Source organism: Mya arenaria, chromosome 1, assembly GCF_026914265.1.
Source record: "Mya arenaria isolate MELC-2E11 chromosome 1, ASM2691426v1".
In the NCBI taxonomy this organism is placed as follows: Eukaryota; Metazoa; Mollusca; class Bivalvia; order Myida; family Myidae; genus Mya; species Mya arenaria.
This window is the reverse complement of record NC_069122.1, coordinates 53,935,812-53,957,106: the sequence shown is the minus strand read 5'-3', so window position 1 is coordinate 53,957,106 and position 21,295 is coordinate 53,935,812. Positions and strand designations below refer to the sequence as shown.

At 36.2% G+C, this 21,295-nt stretch overlaps 2 protein-coding genes across 6 annotated transcripts; both read right to left on the bottom strand.

Annotated features, from left to right (window-relative positions):
* Nucleotides 1–100: 100 nt before the first annotated feature.
* LOC128237329 (uncharacterized) lies at nucleotides 101–10,497 on the bottom strand. Of its 2 annotated transcripts, none has more exons than XM_052952751.1 (12): nucleotides 10,370–10,497; nucleotides 9,224–9,374; nucleotides 7,823–7,991; nucleotides 7,353–7,510; nucleotides 6,768–6,959; nucleotides 5,842–5,972; nucleotides 5,308–5,389; nucleotides 3,055–3,140; nucleotides 2,509–2,709; nucleotides 1,702–2,116; nucleotides 791–906; nucleotides 101–483 (listed from the first exon to the last, which is right to left on the bottom strand). In XM_052952751.1, the coding sequence occupies exons 2-12, from the start codon at nucleotides 9,357–9,359 to the stop codon at nucleotides 115–117; spliced, it is 2,055 nt and encodes a 684-aa protein (XP_052808711.1). In that variant the 5' UTR covers nucleotides 9,360–9,374; nucleotides 10,370–10,497; the 3' UTR covers nucleotides 101–114. The 2 variants fall into 2 exon arrangements, with proteins under 2 accessions (XP_052808711.1, XP_052808717.1); XM_052952757.1 differs by having other exon boundaries at nucleotides 1,702–1,873.
* A 4,757-nt stretch (nucleotides 10,498–15,254) lies between these two features.
* On the bottom strand, nucleotides 15,255–19,691 carry LOC128237258 (uncharacterized). 4 transcript variants are annotated; one of them, XM_052952633.1, is made up of 3 exons: nucleotides 19,630–19,691; nucleotides 16,493–16,850; nucleotides 15,255–16,294 (listed from the first exon to the last, which is right to left on the bottom strand). In XM_052952633.1, the coding sequence occupies exons 2-3, from the start codon at nucleotides 16,834–16,836 to the stop codon at nucleotides 16,144–16,146; spliced, it is 495 nt and encodes a 164-aa protein (XP_052808593.1). In that variant the 5' UTR covers nucleotides 16,837–16,850; nucleotides 19,630–19,691; the 3' UTR covers nucleotides 15,255–16,143. The 4 variants fall into 4 exon arrangements, with proteins under 4 accessions (XP_052808593.1, XP_052808598.1, XP_052808585.1 ...); XM_052952638.1 differs by having other exon boundaries at nucleotides 19,634–19,688; XM_052952625.1 differs by lacking the exon at nucleotides 19,630–19,691 and adding an exon at nucleotides 17,078–17,141.
* Between the last annotated feature and the right edge of the window lie 1,604 nt (nucleotides 19,692–21,295).

Sequence of the window (21,295 nt, the reverse complement as noted above, 5' to 3'; positions counted from 1 at the left end):
CACAAACGAAATAATTATATCATTACAATTTCATTACAAAGAAACACAACGGCATGTACCACAACATGCGAACATGTGAGACAAACATAGATTAAATCACATTTGATACAATGTCTACAACAAGAGAACAACCGTCGACAGAATTGCACACATAATAGCACTACACGACGGAACGATCGACTGACTTCCGCCTGTTGGATTTGTCTGCGCGTGCGCTGAGTGAACGTCCTTGACCTGGGCTTGACCTAGAATGTTTTCTTTTCGAATCGGCAGTAAGATCTCTTTTGCCTCCGCGAACACCTCATTTTCCCACAGCTTTTCCCAAATTTCATCACCAATTTGGCTTCCCGTTGCACGCACATCTTTTATGTTGATGATCATTTTAGATTTAAAGGTGAACACAGATGGTCCTACCTTGGCTGTGATCATGGCGTCAAAGTACGACGTGGTTTTTCGGAGACGATTCTTGGAGTTGTATTCCACCTGTAAACATAATTATGTGTCAATAACAACTTGATAAAGGGCGTAACAGGGTTTTCGTTTATATCAAATGTGGGAAATGCTGCTCACCAAATTCCCCTGATCAAATATACGTCACAATATAGCCAAAATGGACATGCAATGAGTAAACGTTCTTAAAGATCCTCTTTCTCTGGGAATAAACCGCCTTTTAACGCGTTTGGAAAACAAAACACGCTCATATTCCGTGTAATAAACGTTACATAAGCTGAGTTTTACGTAAACACCCGACATAATCTGAACAATAATAATTAAACCAGAAGTGACGTACCTTGAACACGAGTTTCTCCTTTGCCACATATTCATTATACGCTTTTAGGTAGTTGGCGACGGACTCGTCTATTCTTTTAATTTCATCACGTGCTCGCTCCACTCCTTCGCCACAGACTGAGATAAATGGTCAACACTCGTATTATTTTTGTTCTGTTTCAAATTGTCCATTTAATATGAATGCATTTTTTAAAAGCTTTATAGAGAACTTCGTGGTCGGATATTGTTGCGCACAGTTGTGTATAGTTGTGTACAGTTGTGTACAGTTGTGTACAGTTGTGTACAGTTGTGTATAGTTGTGTATAGTTGTGTATAGTTGTGTACAGTTGTGTATAGTTGTGTACAGTTGTGTACAGTTGTGTACAGTTGTGTATAGTTGTGTATAGTTGTGTATAGTTGTGTATAGTTGTGTATAGTTGTGTATAGTTGTGTATAGTTGTGTACAGTTGTGTATAGTTGTGTACAGTTGTGTACAGTTGTGTACAGTTGTGTACAGTTGTGTATAGTTGTGTATAGTTGTGTACAGTTGTGTATAGTTGTGTACAGTTGTGTACAGTTGTGTACAGTTGTGTACAGTTGTGTACAGTTGTGTACAGTTGTGTATAGTTGTGTATAGTTGTGTATAGTTGTGTACAGTTGTGTATAGTTGTGTATAGTTGTGTACAGTTGTGTATAGTTGTGTATAGTTGTGTATAGTTGTGTATAGTTGTGTATAGGCAACTGAATATGTGTACGCGCCGTAATGCAAGTAACAAGAAAGGTTATGCTATATTTGAGACATATTATTGCCTAACATTATTCATAATATTAATAATAATACCAATACGGTACACAACACTTCAAAACGGGGAACCAGAATGACAATGTTAACACAAAATTTAGATTAAAAATACCTAATTAAGGACAATTTACCTTCAAACCGTAGTCGTTTCTCCAGTGTGCAGTTGTGGCATTCTGGTTCAAATTTACGACAGTATTTGTCCGGGTTATCTTCAAGACGCTTGCAATCTGGATCATCGTGACGCTTTCGTCTGCCACCAACAGATACTTGACCTTGCATCTGACCTTGACGTTGATCGATTGCCTGCGGTTGGAAATTTTGCTGAGGATTTAGAGGAACGATGTTTGACATATCAGGCTGCATGTTTCCAGCAGCCATACCGGGCTGAGCATTTTGACCTTGAAAGACTGCCGATTGACCTTGAAATTGAGGCTGAATTTGACCTTGAAGTGCAACCATTTGAACCTGACTGTCTGGTCCTTGGCCAAAAGGCTGAGCTGGAATACCCTGCATCCTCTGCTGTTGTTGAAAACCTTGTTGGCCTTGCTGTTTAGAATAAGGGAACATGCTATTATTATTGTAATAACTTGTGTATTCCTTTCGTCCTTAAACGTATTGATACAGTCATTGAATACACATGCATGAATAAAAGCAACGCCGGTAGAAAACAACCATACGTAATTATACCAGCGTTTCTTCGTTTTTCTCGATTGGCAAAGGGGCATAATCAGAATATTATGGTATCAAGATGTATCGGCCTTACTTAAAATGCGTTCAGCAATTGCTAAATGTACGTGTGACAATAATACTTGCGTTACGCCGAATACGGCGGCACCGCCACTGAAGCCGACGATACAAACACATGACAGTACCTTATCTTATTTTTTCATAGAGCAGACGAGCTGAAGTGGGGTACGCAAAATAATAAAAAAATATACCTGAGGAATCTGATTCTGCAGCATCTGATTCTGGAGCATATGTTGTTGTTGCTGCTGCTGCATTTGTTGCTGCATAAGTTGCTGGCGTAGCTGTTGCTCCTTCATTCTCGCCTGTTGCAGTTGTTGCATGGCCGCTTGGTTGCCCATCATCTGGGAGCCGCCTGGATGCTGGAGAGCCATGTTAGGACCACCGGGGGCCGTCTGCAATTGGATGATAGCGAAAACGATAGTGACATATTGATACTACGGAAGACAATTCATCATAAGTTTAGTTCACTAGCTTCCTTGTAATCCTGTCACAGCTGCATGGATGCTGCATCGCAATTACCGGAAGGAGATGCATGAATTACCCTTTTGTTATAACGGGAAACATTATATATAATGGATGATTTAAAAACGATCAAGTTAGTATGAATTTATAAGATTTAGGACTGATGACAACCTGTCATAACCCACACAAAACATTGGCCTATACGGTTGGTCGACATTTACATGTACGAGTATATATACTTTAATTAACAAAGCCCTGTTTTTGTGAACCCGTACCTGCATGAAGTTGGGGGACTGTTGGAACTGGTTCAACTGGGGCTGGCCCATCATGTTGCCGTTCTGGACCGGCGTTTCAGGGGAATCTGCAGTGTAAACGTGGTTTAATATAGATCAGATCGATGTTGCGCGGAAGCCGGTCTATCATTATGTCCCCACGAGACACCGTTGTTAACGCCATCTATCAATTTTATAATGCTCTGGAAGTTTCATAGATGCACTTATGATGTGCAGTATTTCAAACAAGATGTTGGAGAACTGTTTTAGCTGCACTTCTTTTCTTTAAATATATGAGCACATCGTAAAATAGTTCTCCTTTAAGATTAACAACGATATTGTTAATTAGGTTGTTAACTTTCATCGTTGTTATCATAGTTTTGAACACTCGGGCCATTGTATTACTAAGTTGATATACCTGCTTCGACCTTTTTTACGGATCTTATTTAAAAAGGGATAGAACTATCAAAGATGATCTTGATGATCATCTGTATATGCTGAACAACGTTTCAATGTTTGTAATATCCATGTATAATGGTACATGCTATGTACATATCCATGAATTTATGCTCAAACCGTACCCATGACTTTATGCTATGTACATACCCATGACTTTATGCTAAATACGTAACCATGACTTTATGCTTTGTTCATACCCATGAATTTATGCTAAATACGTAACCATGACTTTATGCTATGTACATACCCATGACTTTATGCTATGTACGTAACCATGACTTTATGCTATGTACATACCCATGACTTTATGCTAAATACGTAACCATGACTTTATGCTTTGTTCATACCCATGACTTTATGCTAAATACGTAACCATGACTTTATGCTATGTACATACCCATGACTTTATGCTAAATACGTAACCATGACTTTATGCTATGTACATACCCATGACTTTATGCTAAATACGTAACCATGACTTTATGCTTTGTTCATACCCATGACTTTATGCTAAATACGTACCCATGACTTTATGCTATGTACGTACCCATGACTTTATGCTATGTACGTACCCATGACTTTATGCTTTGTTCATACCCATGACTTTATGCTAAATACGTAACCATGACTTTATGCTATGTACGTACCCATGACTTTATGCTTTGTTCATACCCATGACTTTATGCTAAATACGTAACCATGACTTTATGCTAAATACGTACCCATGACTTTATGCTAAATACGTAACCATGACTTTATGCTTTGTTCATACCCATGACTTTATGCTAAATACGTAACCATGACTTTATGCTATGTACATACCCATGGCTTTATGCTATGTACGTACCCATGGCATTATGCTATGTACAAACCCATGAATTTATGCTATGAACGTACCCATAGCGTATTGCTTAGTAAGTACCCATGATTTTATGCTAAGTACGAACCCATGAAATTATGCTATGAACGTACCCATGACCTTATGCTTAGTACGTACCCATGACTTTATGCTTTCTACGTACCCATGACGTAATGCTAAGCACGTACACAGGGCTTCATGCTATGTACGTACCAATAACGTAATGCTATCTACATGCCAATGGCTTTATGCTATGAACGTACCCATGGCGTTTTACTATGTACGTACCCATGATTTGATGCTATGCGCATACCCATGACTTTATGCGTTGTACGTACCAATGACTTTATGCTAAGTACATATCCATGCCTTAATGCTATGTCCGTATCCATGACTTTATGTAATGTACGTACCCATGACTTTATGTAATGTACGTACCCATGACTTTATGTATTGTACGTACCCATGACTTTCTGCTATGTACGTACCCATGGCTTAATGCTATGCACGTACCCATGACGTTATGCTATGTACGTACCCATGACGTTATGCTATGTACGTACCCATGACGTTATGATATGTACGTACCCATGACTTTATGCTATGAACGTACCCATAACGTTATGCTATGTACGTACCTATGACTTTATGCTATGTACGTACCCATGGCTATATGCTATGTACGTACCTTTAATTTTATGCTATGTACGTACCCATGACGTTATGCTATTTATATACATATGACTTTATGCTATGTACGGATCCATGGATTTAGGCTATGTACGTCTCCATGACTTGATGCTATGATCGTACCCATAACGTTATGCTATGTACGTAGCTATGACTTTATGATATGTACGTACCCATAGCTTTATGCTATGCACGTACCCATGACTTTATGCTAGGAACGTACCCATGACTTTATGCTATGTACGTACCCATGACTTTCTGGAAAGTGTCCATCACCCTACTGAACACGCCCGATACCTTCGACTTGAAGTCCGTCACTCTGTCTTCAACCTGAGGTATAGAGAAGAACGGTGCATTTGTCTGTAAGGAGCAGTAGGATAGTCGGGAAATGTTTGTACGGTTGTCATAGTTACTTCTAGGTAGTAAGAACAACTTCTTATAGTTTTCTAGGGTTAAGAGTAATCCGGGCTATTATAATGATTTTAGCTTAAGCTACCAGAATGAAATATTAATTTTCATGTATAATACACTGTTATTCTTATTCTAACATACTATGTACCTTTGAATGATACTAGGCCCTATTTGATGGGTATACTAATATTGATAAATAAAAACCTAGATCAAACAGCTTTATTATGAAAAACAATCACATTTTGCATTCCTCGTTACTTCGACACATTATTCCATACACAGTTGATTATCACTTAGTGGACCAGGTCGTTATTTAGTACCGGGGTTAACCGACTATGTAACCTACCCTGACAGGTCAAAAATGGACAAACCTGGACAAGGACGTCAGGCATTTTCTCCATGATGCGCGCGCCATTATGGTTGATGGACTCAAGAAAAGGGCGTGACTGCTTCAACTTCCGCCCCAACAGCTGCGCGAGATTTACTGCGCGGTCTTCATTGTCTGAAAGTGGGCAAATCATGTTGTGTAAATGGGCGTGGTTAAGCAACCATGGTCTTCTTACCTCATTCCCAAGAATTATTCAAAACTCATAAAAAAAATCAAGTTTGCTATATTGTAAACAAGACCAATTGTTCAATTAATAACGAAACGTTCGGCAGTGTCTTAAAATCTGCCGCAAAACGTACATGCATTTTTGCAATTTTTAAACCATATTCAGATATTTTACGTGGAAGAAATGGACGTTTATGTTAATATAACCTCACGCCACAATCTCTTTTGCAGCCGTGACAGAGGGGTTGCGGTACGCGACGCGTACGTGTTATAAGAGAGTGTGGTTCATGACATGATGTGTTTGCGATCACCTACAAGATGGCCGACTGGTAGTTATATTGGGTTTTTCCCTATCTTTTTGTTTGTTTTATTCGTCGTCCCCTATCTTACGTAGTTAAAACTTATAATTTTACAACGACTGTGAAACAAGTTTTGACACCATTATACTAATCACTCTCATTGGCCCAACCTTACTCAATCCATATTCAAACATTCGCGTTAATTTAAACACCAATACATTTAAAATGATCTCCCTTTGTTCGCTTTAATCTGTCGCACTATTTGACGGCAACCTTTGGCTAGAAATCATAGTGATGATTCTACATAATCGACATATGGGGGCAGGGGAGGGGAGAAAACAATTTGTAGTTACTGATATTATTTAGCTTAAACATATATACGCTCAAATGAAGAACGTTTACCTTAGTTTCATGCCAATGATAAGATATCTCTGAAACAACATACCGACAATAATGGAGCCCACTTTCTCCCCAATGTTGGGCAGCTTATGGACATTATCGGCCGCCTTCTGCACGTGCAAGCTGATGGTCCGGAGGGCCTTGTCGGTGTCTATATTGTCGTTAAGGTCTCGAAGGCTCTGTTCCACTTCTATCTGCATGATGGCCTCGCTTTCCTTACGCAGAGCTTCTGGTACTCCTGGAAATGCAACAATGAGGGTGTTTTAAATAGTGAAAATGCCTAAAACTCGGACCCAAAATTAAAAAGTATTTAAATAACACAAAATTATGCTAAATCACCAAAACAATTCAACTCATCAATAAAAACAACAAATCAAAGGTTCCGGATCTGAATATATTTTGTGTCAGCTTTAGTCAGTTGATGTATCAATACGAAAACAAAAGAAGGAGGCAAATTATGTTGATGTGGTTCATTTCTCGTTTTCAGGAAGGCTAATGTACCTGTACAATGAAAATTATTTTATGTCCTTATGTATGGTGATCCGAATGTTCCATGAGTGTGTTATGATTTGTGTTGCTTTGCCATAGTAAACTATTTTAGTTTTAGGAAACGTCAACATAAAACACTTACCCTGTAGAATATCAGTTCTAGCCCTGTTTGCAAAATTCTTCATCCCCGTCGTGACGTCCCGCGGACCCTGGGATAGAAACTGGAGGCCCTGTACAGGGGACGGGTCATGGTTTATCATCTCGGACAGAGGCGGGCCTTCAATGTGGCACTCCTGGCGTCTGAAATACAGGAATCAGTTATAATACTGAGTGTGTTTAAATAATAAACTCGATAAACGTTGTTTTGTCGTTGTTGTTGTTGTTCTGGAAAAGTTGACATACAAATAGAATGCTTGAATGTTGAACATTGGTTCCATAATTATTTATTTCTAATATTTCATTAAATCTCTACATGCAACTTGACTTTCACATTATTATTTCCATAGCGGGATTATTTAATAATAAGTACAAAAGTTTCATTATTTCCCAATAGTTCTGGCTTGATGATGATTTGTCATAATGACATCCTTTGTTAATCACTACGCCACCCACCTGTTTTGACATCGGTTCATCATACAGTCGAGACAAGTCTTTTCCAGGGCCGTTATGTTCGTGACGCACTCCTTGGCATATTCTACCAACAGAGCACGGATAATCTCGGTGCGCGCTAACTCGTTCGCAAGCAGTTCAACAACTCGTCCCTTGGCCGCTACGTTTACCACTGCAAACAAAAGGAATCACATCAAGTATGCACGACACACCCTAATACTTATTCTATTTCTCGACGATTCACCCCTTATGCCTAAGTTTATAATGAACATTTTTTACACACTCAACAAGGATGAGGTGATGTGGTTGTGTATGTGACAATTTCATGGTCTACTCTACCACTAGGGTACGAATAATCTTGTTGCGAGCTAGCTAGCATGCCTTTACAAATGTAGCTGGACAAGTCGTCCCTTGGTCACTACGTTTGCCCACTGACATATATTCCTTAAAGGAATGCGCTCATGTTTTGTAAAATGCACTCTATATTGTGACGAAATAAAGTATGGCAAATCATTCGGATTGTTAAAACTAAAATACTGACTGCTGGATCATTCGGATTGTTAAAACTAAAATACTGACTGCTGGATCATTCGGATTGTTAAAACTAAAATACTGACTGCTGGATCATTCGGATTGTTGAAACTAAAATACTGACTGCTGGATCATTCGGATTGTTAAAACTAAAATACTGACTGCTGGATCATTCGGATTGTTAAAACTAAAATACTGACTGCTGGATCCTTCAATAATGTTTATATATGCTCAAATATTGTCTTTAAAGTCCACGATTTTGAAATGCGTTAGTAACGATTTTTCAACAAATCGCTTATTAAAGGTTAAATTATTCCTCAGTGTATATAAGAGTCCTGGTTTGCGAGCTATATTTTTATTATTTATTGACAATATCGGTGTTTGCAATAACCTGGACTTTATTAAAAAGAAAACCATAAGTTAGACTGCTCTTACACAGGCCTTACCACCGAACAGTATTATTATAAAACGTTTTATGGCTTAGTTGTTTGTTCGGACAGAAAATGCCAATCAAGTTCATATAAGCTTAAATGGTCAATCATTCTTTCAAATGGCGTAAACAATTAAATATAACTCAAGTTTCAAGTTTTATTGGCAAATCGACTTCTTGCCTTTGGCCATTTACAAATGGTATAAACAGTTATGTGGCCAAGACAGCGTATATACACACAGCTTATAATAATGTAATATGATGTTTAAATATAAATAAAACACAATAATCAAGCATCGTACTATTGAATATTATACATCTGAGCAGATTATATAATAAAGTTAAATTTGCTGTAAATAAGCAATTACAAAAAAACTATGTTGGGACGACGTTGTCCGGGTGTGTTCATACACAGCAGTTTAATTTTTGACCTAATCACTTACGTATAAGGTCGTTTGGTCCCATTTCAAACATCTTGTCCTCGTCTGTTTCCGTTGCTGTATCCTGCCCACGTGACATTGCCACGTGACTGATGAATAGAACTATAAATAGCATCGCACATGACCAACATTGTGTCATCGTCAGTAAGAGTTCCTTAAATAAAAAAAGGAATATCTTTGGAATTAGCAAACTAACTTTATAGTTTCATAATTTATTTTTCATAGCTATCATCATTATTTATATGATGGTAAGTTTATTTCCTTTTCCTTTTCGATATTTGATATAGAATCTATTTTCAATTATTAGTTGTCAATACATTTGTTCAATGGTATCTTTCCGCTGTTGCTGTTGTTGCTGTTAGTGGTACTGTTTTTTTCTTTACTGTGTTTCATTTATTGATGTTATTTTGACAACTTTTAGTTTAGAACACGTTTACACGGCTGACTTTATTTTGATGCGTATATTTTGCCCAAAGGGAAGGAAGACCAACTGGTCTGTCGTTGTACTGCGCAAAACATTTGAATTTATATTTATACTGTGACATAACTAGGCTTAGGGATGATGATGATGATGATGATGATGATGATGATGATGATGATGATGATGATGATGATGATGATGATGATGATGATGATGGTGGTGGTGGTGGTGGTGGTGGTGGTGGTGGTGGTGGTGGTGACGATGATGATGATGATGATGATAATGGTGTTCAAAAACGGACGTGTCCCTCTTTGTCACGGAAACATTGATGTGTTGATTTGTTAAGTAAGCGGGTGAACATTTTATTTCTAAACATGCATCTTTTTCCGCTAGTTAAAATAACAGATCCAAACCAAATACAGTGTCAGTGTTGTATGTAATTCCATTCATATGGAAGACAAATTTACTCTACTCCGTCCTTATTTAAACGAAATAAGAAAGAAAAAAAAACATGAATAATTTAAAATTTGTTAGACTATCATTATAACACATTTCATAAATAGTTCGAGCCAAGCATTAAATGAAACGCAGTTATTCCAATTTGAATGGTCTAGAATATTTCGTTGAATACTGATAAAATATTTAATAAATGTTTCATAACAGTATTTTTATGAACTAATTTATCTCAGTATATGATCAATTTGACTTCGACAAAAGTAAAATCTTACCTTGTAAATGAAAATGTCAAAATCACCACTTTATTCCACTTCAAAACGTCCAAAACATATGAGTACAAGTATGTATTAATTATATGATTATTAGTATTGCCAATAAATTAAAATAATAAATATTAAATAATACTATCCACCCAAACACACTGTCAATGTCTAACTTATTCAATAATAATTTTATTTTTGTTGATCGTTTGTCATTAGTCATTGATTGAATTTTACGTATAACGGAAAATTAAACGTCAACGTTTTACCTTAGGCGACGGAAAATTGTTTAATTTCAACGAATCATTTTTGAATACACATTTCGAGTCATTAAATTTAAGTGATATCTGACAAATTGTCATTTTATTATTGTGACGTTTTATTTCTTTTAAGGTTTCAGATATTTTTATCCTCGATCATGGGCCATGTTACATTTATGTCGTTACGCATATTACGTATTAACAACATTTGTAATAAAAGGGGCATAGCAAAGAATGTTCATTATTTGAGAGAAACCCAAATTATAATTATTAAGTGTATGCGCGTTCCAATCAAATAACTGACTAAGACTGAATGACTGACTCACAGACTGAATAAATGACTAATTGCATGGATAAAATAAAGCGAACTAGTTATACTATGTATTCGAAACTTCAAAATTCCTCTACGTTATAATCAAACAACCCCTTTTTACTTAACAACGCTTTCATATCAATATGTATAAATAATCTTACATTATAAAGTCAATCAATCAATCAAATCAATCAAAATCTTTATTTCCTCCTAAAAGGAGATATGCATACATATGTACAAATATATATATATATATCTAATTTTAAAAAACAAAACAAAAACACAACGTATTATTAAGAGACATTGTTTATCTTTGTTTGTTTTTTGTTGTTGTTTTTTTTAGAAGAAGAAGTTTATTTCGACTTATGCAACAAAGCATCTCGTCAAACAAATATATCCAATTAAACAAAATATTCATGCGTGTGATCATCGTTACAAGGTAGCCAATATCAATAACAATCCAAGAATAGCTCAAGAAATATTGAGAATGTTCATGTATAACAATATTGTGAATAATAATAGATATAAGAAGCTGTTTTTTCTAGTTATTTAGATACATTATGGAAATGCAGATGATTAGTGGTCACAACAGTGAATATACGGCTACGACTTAAACAATATCAATGATTAATAGGTTTCTTCTATTATTTGCCTGTACCAAAAATTTACATAAATTTACAATAGTTGTTTTGTTATTACTACTAACTAGTTGAGTAAATTTAAACATGCTGGGTTTTACATAATAATACTTTTTAATAAAAATTGAACGGAGGTCATCGGAACAATTACATCTTATAACAAAATGAAATTCATCCTCAATTTTCTGTGTATGACATAATAAACATAATCTTTCATTTCTTGGCAGTCTGTTTATCCTAATTATTTGTTTGTGCACTAAGATAAAATACTCAATCTCAGAAAGTAGGTTTAATCCTGCGAAATAGTTAATACCAAAGACACCATATTTCAATTGTTAAGAATAATAACCTGTGGTTAATTTATTGTACTGCACCACGTCACGAGTCAGCAAATAATTAAATAAAATGGTAACTTAAAACTAAACTTTTCTATAGTGTAAAAGTAAAGTAAAGTGTTTGTTTATTATAGTGTCACCCCTTTTAGTTAAAGACCAGCCCGTTGGGCTTATGAGACACCTACATTCGTGAGCATCTTTGCCCCGATTCCTATCCCAATTGCCAGGCGCCTTGCAGGAATGCAATCGGTACCCGTCGATTTAACTAGCTGCTGGCCTAGTCAGAATAAGCCCGTGTGAGACTCGAAACTTCAACCGCCCGCTCCGTAGGCGGATGCCTTAACCACTAGGCCACGGAGACGGTATGAGTGTATGAGATAGTGACACAATTGGCTCTGGCATCTTCCTGGTTATAGCCATGATTCAAATAACAGCTGGTTGGCTTTATGCTCCGTAATGCACGGTGTGTTGTTCCGTTTTGTGCTGAGTGTCCGAATGTCAGACACTGTTTCATGTCTACTCCTAGACACCTCAACTGATGGAAAGATTTTAAACTTTCTTGGTTCATTTTCCGAATCTTGTGATTAAGTTCCCAGTCGGGGTTAAAGGTCAAATACCCATTATTTGTTTCCGCTATACTAATCATCAAACAATTGGAGAATTTCAAAATATCTTGACGAAGATGTTCAACCCCTCCGGCTAACATACCGAGCACATATTCCACTCTCGTACTTTCAAGGTCAATGTCTTACAAAGGTTGAATGACAAGGCCACCGCCAAGAGTCAAAGGTTGAATGCAAAGGCCACCGCTAGGAGTCAAAGGCTAAAAGCCAAGGCCACCGCTCGAGGTCAAAGGCCAGATATATAGTTGTGCCTGTCCTTTCAAATCCTCAAACAATGAAAATATTTCCGAACAACCTTGTACACATTTTCAGCGCATTGAACCAATTCATATTTCATCCACGCGCCTTTTAGGTCAAGGACGCATTTAAACATGGTCCGATAGTCATTGAGTGTCTGACCATACTTAACCTGAAGGAATCATTACGAAGTTCAAATGGTATCGGACCCATTATCTTCAAACGTGGCTTTGGACTAAAATTCTTAGAAGATGAATTTGCGCTCTGTGCGTCGGCGCGATGAAGTAAACATGGAAAAAATCAACTATATAGTAGTTACATCATTCCTTGAGTATATATATTAGTAATATCGATTCAATTCAATTTTAGCACAGCCTTTTGTAATACTTTATAGCTGTGCTGAAATTTCAATTGCAAAATGTACGGTATCTTTAATTGTTTTTACATAACACAATGTAGCAAAGTTAAAGGCAGCGTTTATACAGCTAATATCATATTTCTTGTACTGTTACAGTACATTTGATAACATATTCAGTGCTAAAGTTAAAAGTAAATTGCAAAATAAAACAAGAAAAATGAAACACATTTGGGAAAAACTTTAAACCAAATGGAGTGCCCAGTTGTATTTTAAAAATGGAAATACTATATATATAATTATAATACTACAGTGTCGTATCTACATATAGGCCTTGCAGGCCTAGGTCTACAACTTATTCTGCAGAATGTTATTTGTTCTAGTACCAAATATATCTCAACAAAATAGTTACTTGTTGTATGGGTACAATTAGACCGATTTCGAATTGTGATACCTCAAACATTTTCGTCGCATTTGTATGTATGTATGTAAAGTCTCTTTTTTTAAAATGATCTAATGTGCCTTAAAAGGGTTTAAGCGTTCTAGGTTTGTTGCTGGTGCGAAGCAGGGCCAGTGCTGGCAAACGGTAACCAGACGCTTTACGAAAACCAATATCAAGAACTTAATTGCAGCAATAAACTCGAAGAGAATTATTCATACTGTTATATTGTAACCTGTAAATAAACTGATGACAAAACACACTTGTGGTTATTCGAAATATTGTATAAATGTGAGTTTTGTAACTGTATTAACACAAATAATAACACAGTTCTGTGCGTATGTGTGTGTGCGCGCGCGCTTGCGTGTGTGTGTGCGCGCGTCCGCTTGCTTGTGCGTATGTGTGTGTGTGTGTTCGTGCGTGCGTGTGTGCGCATGCGCGTGCGTGTGTGCGTGTGTGTGTGAGTGCGTGTGTGTGTGTGTGTGTGATATACCAGTCTGTCAATGAACGGTTCATGTTGCCCGTAATGCATAAAAGTCAGACATTTAATAAGTTTTGCATAGAAGGCCCTGTTGACACAGCTTTGGTTCACGTGTTGATTATTTTGCCGCGAGATATTGGATGACAGGTGATTTATCTTTCTTTATAATTTACTTTTTCTAAGCATTTCATAACAATATGTTTTGTTTAATACGATTGTTTTAATAATTACACTATCATTATTATTATGGCGATGGTGGTGGCGGTTGAATTAGCAGCTTCGCCCACTCCGCCCATTCTTAATCATTAAGATTTTGCCTGATGTCATCTTACTATAACACAAACACATTTCATTAAGTTTTTAACAAAAAAAAAACAAAAACAATTACAGTTAATGGTACCGTGACACGTCAACTGGCCGGATCCCAATTTCCACCGCGGACTATAACATGATGACTTATTCCATTTAAATAAAATCACGTATAATACATTTATTCGTATCTTATAATATATGTTATTTCTACTAACTTTAAGGGAACACTATATTTTACCCAATGAACACCAAAATAACATTTTCACTCGTGAAGTGTCAACTAGGTGAAGTTCTAGTGTTGGGAATCGGTTAGAAAAAAATACTATCGATAATCGGTTTATGAAACCGATCAATGATCGTTTTTAAATCGATTTAATCATTATTTAAGTATCTTTTGTCATCATATTTAAGGTAAACAGATACAGAACATACACCAGTTTTAAGCACCAATGTTCCCTTACAACATTTTTTGTACATTCTTTTTGTATAAATTACATTATTTATTCAGAGCGCAACTATCTTTTAGTGTTTAGGCCTAAAAAAATATTTGTCCGTTTCGGGTAACCCGAACCTACCTATAAAAATGCGCCGACCCTAACTATTTTTTACCGTTTCTGATAAAAAAAAATATTCGTTAGCGAATAGAGAGTTACGAAGGGCTGATAAATGCAGATTTTAATCAGAATTATTGTTTATATGATATAAGAAAACAATCTGAACTTAAGACAGATTTTGAAAAAAAAATTCCCTACCTACCCTACCTAGAAATGTTGGGAAGGTTACCCTAAACAAACAATTTTTTTTTGGCCTTACAAGTTACTTTTACAGAACATGAGACCATAGGCTCTTATTTTTGTCTTACATTTAGAATTGTAAACATGTGTAAGATAAACACAAAGACAGATATCAATTTCATTTTAGTAATCAGTCAGTAACAAGTACAACAAACAGTTGAATATTCCATATGGTAAACAAGAATATTTTCTTTCAGAAAACTGAGAAAACTAAATTCTTACAATGTAAGAAGTAATGCACCAGTCAGTTGTAACCACGGCCCCTCCAGGTCCGGGGAATAGCGGGGACTTTGAATTTCGGTCCATCCAAGCCCGGGTAAAACCCCCGCCCTGCGGGGACAAACTGATGGCAAAATCCCCGCCAAATGCCCCCGAACCCCAGGAACCCTTAGGAAGGCACATTCCCCGCTATATTTGGCGTGAATACAAAACCACCGCATTCACCCGGCACAGCGGGGCCACATGGAAGGTAAAAACACGGCCCATTTCCCCGGCTATCCCCGGTATACCCCGTGGACCTGGGGTGGCCGTGGTTACAATTGACTGGTGCATAAACGGTAACATGTTTTAAAATCACTTAAACGACAAACATTAAAATGTTAGAATCAATCCTTTAGCAATTGAATTACAAAGACAATTTGTAATCAGGTACTGTAGTGAGCTACTGACATGAATATGACTAGATAACAACATAGTAACACCTTAACATTTCAACATCAACTAGCATTAACCAGAAAAAGAAAATAAGTCTGTAGCGGTTACGTCCCTTGTTTCTATAATCGATTACAGTATTCAAATTTCTCTATCGATTGTCGCCGACGTAGGCCTTTGCGATCAATTGTCGATTACAATCGAGCATCGGCACAACACTACGGTGTACTGTATCAGGCGATATAACGATGAAACAAACAATTGTCCTATAATATGTTTACGTTGAGTATATATGTAAAGTCTATGAAAGCTATCAGCCGACAAGCAGACAGACGAACATCGAAGGGCTTAGCTCTCCTCTTCCTCCTCCTTGTTTGCATCCGGTGACGGAGGCTCGTACACTTGTGGTGGGTATGTCGGCGGTGGCGTGGGTGGGTCCGTCACCGGAACCATGGGCGGCGGGACGTCGACGATGGGTCTGCCGATGAATCCAATACTCCTTGAGATAACAGAAGACATTGGATTACTGAGATGCTAAATAAAAAAAAAATATGTAGGTATTAATAGTGTTTCTTAGTGTGTTTTTTACGTGTAGAAGTTTTGAATATATTTATAGAGACTTTTGTTAAGCCCAAATTCCTCTCTCCTAAATAGAAAGAAGTATTATTCTGAATACATGCTAATTTTGTAATCTTACTTTGTTCGAACTGGCGGCAGGGGGTTTCGTGGAATTGGTGGGTTTACAAAACGTCTTGGTGGCGGAGGTCCGCGGATCATGGGCGACGGCGGCGGTGGATACGCGGAAAGTGGCGCGGGTTCCAGAACTGGTAGACGGCGACCGAAGTTGTCCCGGACGTCTTTCACGTCATTACGTCTGGGTGGCGGGGCGAACGGTCTGTACTTGATCGGAGCGCCCGCGGATGCTGGCGGTGCCGCGGCTTTCCACGATGGCGGCGGGCCACGGCGTGATTTTGTCCTCGTGGCTGGAGCCTGGGCGTGGCAAAGTGCCAAACAGGTAAGAGTTACCAAAAGCACCTTCATTTTTGAACTTCTTCCTGCCGAAACAAATGTTTATGTCTTATTATTATTATTATTATTATTATTATTATTTAATCACAAATTCAGATGATCTTTATTTCTTTGATCATCCGTTTTATCGAGTTTTTAAAATAGGAAAACGTAAAACCTGTATGGATCGTTCAACGATGACAATATTTTAATAACAAAATATTTTAAAGCATTTACGGACTGTAAAATTACGAACAATTAGCAAGCGCCATACCGGACATTGCCTTTATACTTAATAGATTTGTTGTTGCAACTATGCGCAAGACAATCGTTATTATCGTTCTCTCAACATCATCCGGACAGACTAATGGCCGTTGTTTATTTTATATGCAAATATAGTTTTTTTCTTTTGCCGTTAGCATTTCTTAATATGCACGACTTTATGCATGAATTAAATTTAGCATGACTCTTTTTCCATAATAAATGGCCAAGTTCACCTCTTTTTGTTTGTTATATCATTAAACGTCATGAAAATGCCCTAACTCCAAGCACGAACATTTTATAAAAAAACAAAAATAAAAAATTAACATACATGTACATGAGAATCCATTCACAATTTATTGATGAATCATATTAACTTCTATTCATATAGTGGTTAAAGCTGTGAAATGAATATATTTCGATAAAAAAAAGTGTATAAATATGTTCCGGCATACTTTTATAATTTATATAAGTCATTATATTCCATTGATTTTATCACGGGCCTATTTCAAATATGTATTGTGTTTTATATTTGTCATAAATAAACCTTTTTTCTTTCTATAAAAAATAACAAAAATATCTGCATACGATATAATTTACTCTAAACTTTTCATATATAAACAAGAACTTTTATTGTGTTCATGTTTTAATATAAAGATAACATTTACAGCCAATGGAATCGCCTTTAATACCAATGTATTAGACAATGTAAATGAAATAATTACTTAAAAAGCCTCAAAAGCAGTTACAACACTTTGGCACTGAGGCGACGAATTGTTACCCATCTTTACAGTAATTATGTGTAAGCGCTATTAAGCCAGTAATAATCTAGAAATTAATTGATGTAAAGACATTCAATAATATGAATTTTTTCAGAAAATACCTGCCAGCGTTATTTACAAATAAAAAAATGAGTCAGCTATTAAAATGTCAGTTGTCCCCTTGTTTTTGGCATAGGACTATATCATTTCATCATCCGTAAATATCTTTTACCAGGTTCAATGACATTCGTCCGAAAATGCATGTTCAGTTTTTGTCCATCTGTCTTTTCTTTATCTTTAAGAATATACGTATTTAAGAAATATTACACACCACTGAGGGTCATATGACATTATAAGGACCGACCAGTCAGCCACCGAAAGTGTATCCTTCGGGGGCTGACTGGCCGGTCTTTATAATGTCATATGGCCCGAAGTGGTGTGTAAATATTTCTAATGTTTACTTGCGACAAATTTTCGACGTTGTGAAAATAGCAAGCCGCACTTGCCAGTCGTATGACGTCACCGGTCCAAATAACATTTTTGGCGAGGTCCGGACCGGCCAAAAATATAATATGGACCGCTGACGTCATAAAACTGTGTTTTTATAAGAATACAGTGATATACGGACCGATCGAATTTATATATACAATGAAGGGACACATTTATGTAAGGTATAATATAATAAATATATAACAAAGCAATAATCCATGTGCCGCAGTCATTTTCCCGCATATGGACATATTATATACCATGCTTGTTTGCCATTATAAAGTAAATATGGCGAACCAATGGATTGTTATGGACATGCTTTTAAGTGAGTTAGTACTTGTCCTTTTATATAACAGCTTGTCGTACGAGTTATGGTCTGATATACCTGCAACTATATGGAAACGTATATAATGGTTGTTAAAGTATTTTGTTACTTTTAAAGCCTTGCCTTATTGACATCTAGTGATTTACATATTTTGCTTTTATCACTTTACATGTGTTTGCATGTAGGTATTCATATATTAAGTATGTTGTCAAATAAACATCATTCACCGTCTTTTACATGATTATTTTACACGTTCACGAAAATTATTTCTTAATGAAAATTCATTTAAAGCGTTCCAAAACATAGTTTTTGGTTGTTTTCTGTATTTTTGATTATTTGGTCAAACTCTTCATAAATACGTGTAATGGTTGAAATCATTTTAAGCCAATGGCATGACAGTAATTTTCATATAATCGACATTTAATTTATACATTGATAAACATTTGATTTGTACTACTTTCATGTTGAATTGCAAACATAGTGGTCCTTCGTATCAAACTTTATAGTTTGTTTTACTATTGTTTTTGAATAATTAGTAACACAGTCTGGTTCTTACGTATTCAACTAGATAATTTGTTCCAGAATAGAAATATATCACTACTTCAAATAAAATATCCGAAAAAGTGATCGTACGGATCCTTGATCAACGGGTCCCTGTTACCACAAAACACACGCACAACAACAACAACAACAACAACAACAACACCAGCAACAACAACACCAGCAACAAAAACAAAAACATCAACAAAAACATCAACAACGACACCGACAACAACATTTTACAAAATAACAAAACTCTTTCAAGTATTCATTTCTAGTCTGACAAGAAGCAAACAAGAAGAATACCTTACAGAAAATAAATAAGTTATAATTTGTCAATTTAACAAGTATATATCGAGCAATTACAAAACTATTTCATAATTAATAATTATTTTAGTGGATTAAACATTTATTGTTAATATATACAAAAATAATTCCAGAATAACATACCTACCACAAGAGAAGAACTATTAAATGACCGTTTGCAAAAATAGGAACAACTATCAAATACGGCAAAATACACGTTTGAATAACGTCTACGGCGGGACGTTACGCTTTTATACAGCAGTAACGTAGCTGGCCAAGCATTGACGCCTTTCAGCCAATCAAATCACATATGTATATCAGGCTGATACACTTTGAGCGCCATGTGACATGGTAAGAAAACTTATCATATATTTACTTTACATGTGTCTTTGTTAAGGACCTCCCACAGGGCAAAAGTCGTTCGGAATCCGGAACATAAAGTGTTTAAACAATCTTTTGTTTTTATTTATTTTTGTTTTGAGGTTCAATATTTAGCAAGTATAATACATATATCTGTTGCAACATGTGTATATGCTATTACGCGTTGAGAAAAATTTACAAAGAAAGATTTTATCAGATTTCTAAAAAAACAATTTGCAATTTGAATGAATATGTTTGTGTCCAAATAAATATGTACTAACCAATCATTAATGTCCTAAGTTTTTGTCGTGAATGCAGCTATTTTAAGAAAGATAGTTGCATTTTTGTAACCGGGAAATGAATTGAAGCCACTACTTGTCATTATTTTACTGAATGTACAACGAACTTACAAGACATTGTTGATTATGTAGTCTGGGTTCTTTTGACAAAAATTATAGTTTTATTGTCGCCAGGCGTATTGTCGTCATTTGAAAATGATTTTTGAGCAAAATTTGAAGAAAAAAAATTCTTTGTAAAATTTGATCAACTCCTTATTAACCAAAACATGCCACACAGGATGTATGTTTTACTCCCTAAAGGGATTGTGCCTTAAAACTAAATAAAACATCAACTTTTGAAACGTTTTAATGTGTGACACTATTGCACTATGGAAGGCCCTGAAAGAATAATTTGTTTGACAAGAACATTTTGCGACGAATGACAGATTTAAATGTCATTAAAAATATAGTCCAGGTTTCTTAGACTTTTCTTAGCTCATACGCTTCCGACTCAACACGTTCGTGTCCGAATTCTAGACACGTTGGTTATTTTAGAAGACTGCATTTTTTTCATGAATAAAAACTTGAATAGTAAACTAAGTATGTAGCCCAATTTCTTTCATAAATGCAAATAAGACACACCTTTAACAATACGGTAACTGTCTTTTGTGTAGGGTTCAATGATTGATAATGGATGTTCTTAATGCTCTAAATAGCGACCTGACCGGCAAAAACGTGATTTTTTTTCTCAAAACTGACGAGTCCAGGGCTTGACGCTTATTCTAATACTTGGTTGCCCTTCGGGCAACCACCTAGCCATTTTCACTTGCCCGAATGGATTTTTTACTTGCCCAATTTTGGGGGGCTCATTTTGTTGTTATACTTCACATCAAAACCAATTTCCAGATTCAACCTGCACATCAGGGCTTGCTGTATTTGAAATAAATCAGTTGTCATAAAATTTGTAACTAATAGCACATACATTCAACTTATTAAGGATGAAATAAAATTGAATTATAAGAACCAACAGTCAACCTCTTATTATCTTAGCCTTGTAATCTTACATTTATTTTGAAGTAAATTACAATTTATCGCAATGTAAAGTGAAATCGTAAAGTTCAAAAACCCAAGAATCCGAAAATTGGAGCAGTCCGAAAAATAGCCAAAAAGAC

What these genes read in the sequence shown, in the direction of transcription:
- LOC128237329 (XM_052952751.1), bottom strand. Translation starts at nt 9,359, where the DNA reads ATGACACAATGTTGGTCATGTGCGATGCTATTTATAGTTCTATTCATC. An exon ending in ATGAACCGATGTCAAAACAG is followed by an intron (nt 7,511 to 7,822) that starts GTGGGTGGCGTA and finishes CCTGTATTTCAG; the next exon opens with ACGCCAGGAGTGCCACATTG. An exon ending in AGTGGGCTCCATTATTGTCG is followed by an intron (nt 5,973 to 6,767) that starts GTATGTTGTTTC and finishes GCCCACTTTCAG; the next exon opens with ACAATGAAGACCGCGCAGTA.
- LOC128237258 (XM_052952625.1), bottom strand. An exon ending in CTGCCGCCAGTTCGAACAAA is followed by an intron (nt 16,295 to 16,492) that starts GTAAGATTACAA and finishes TGTTATCTCAAG; the next exon opens with GAGTATTGGATTCATCGGCA.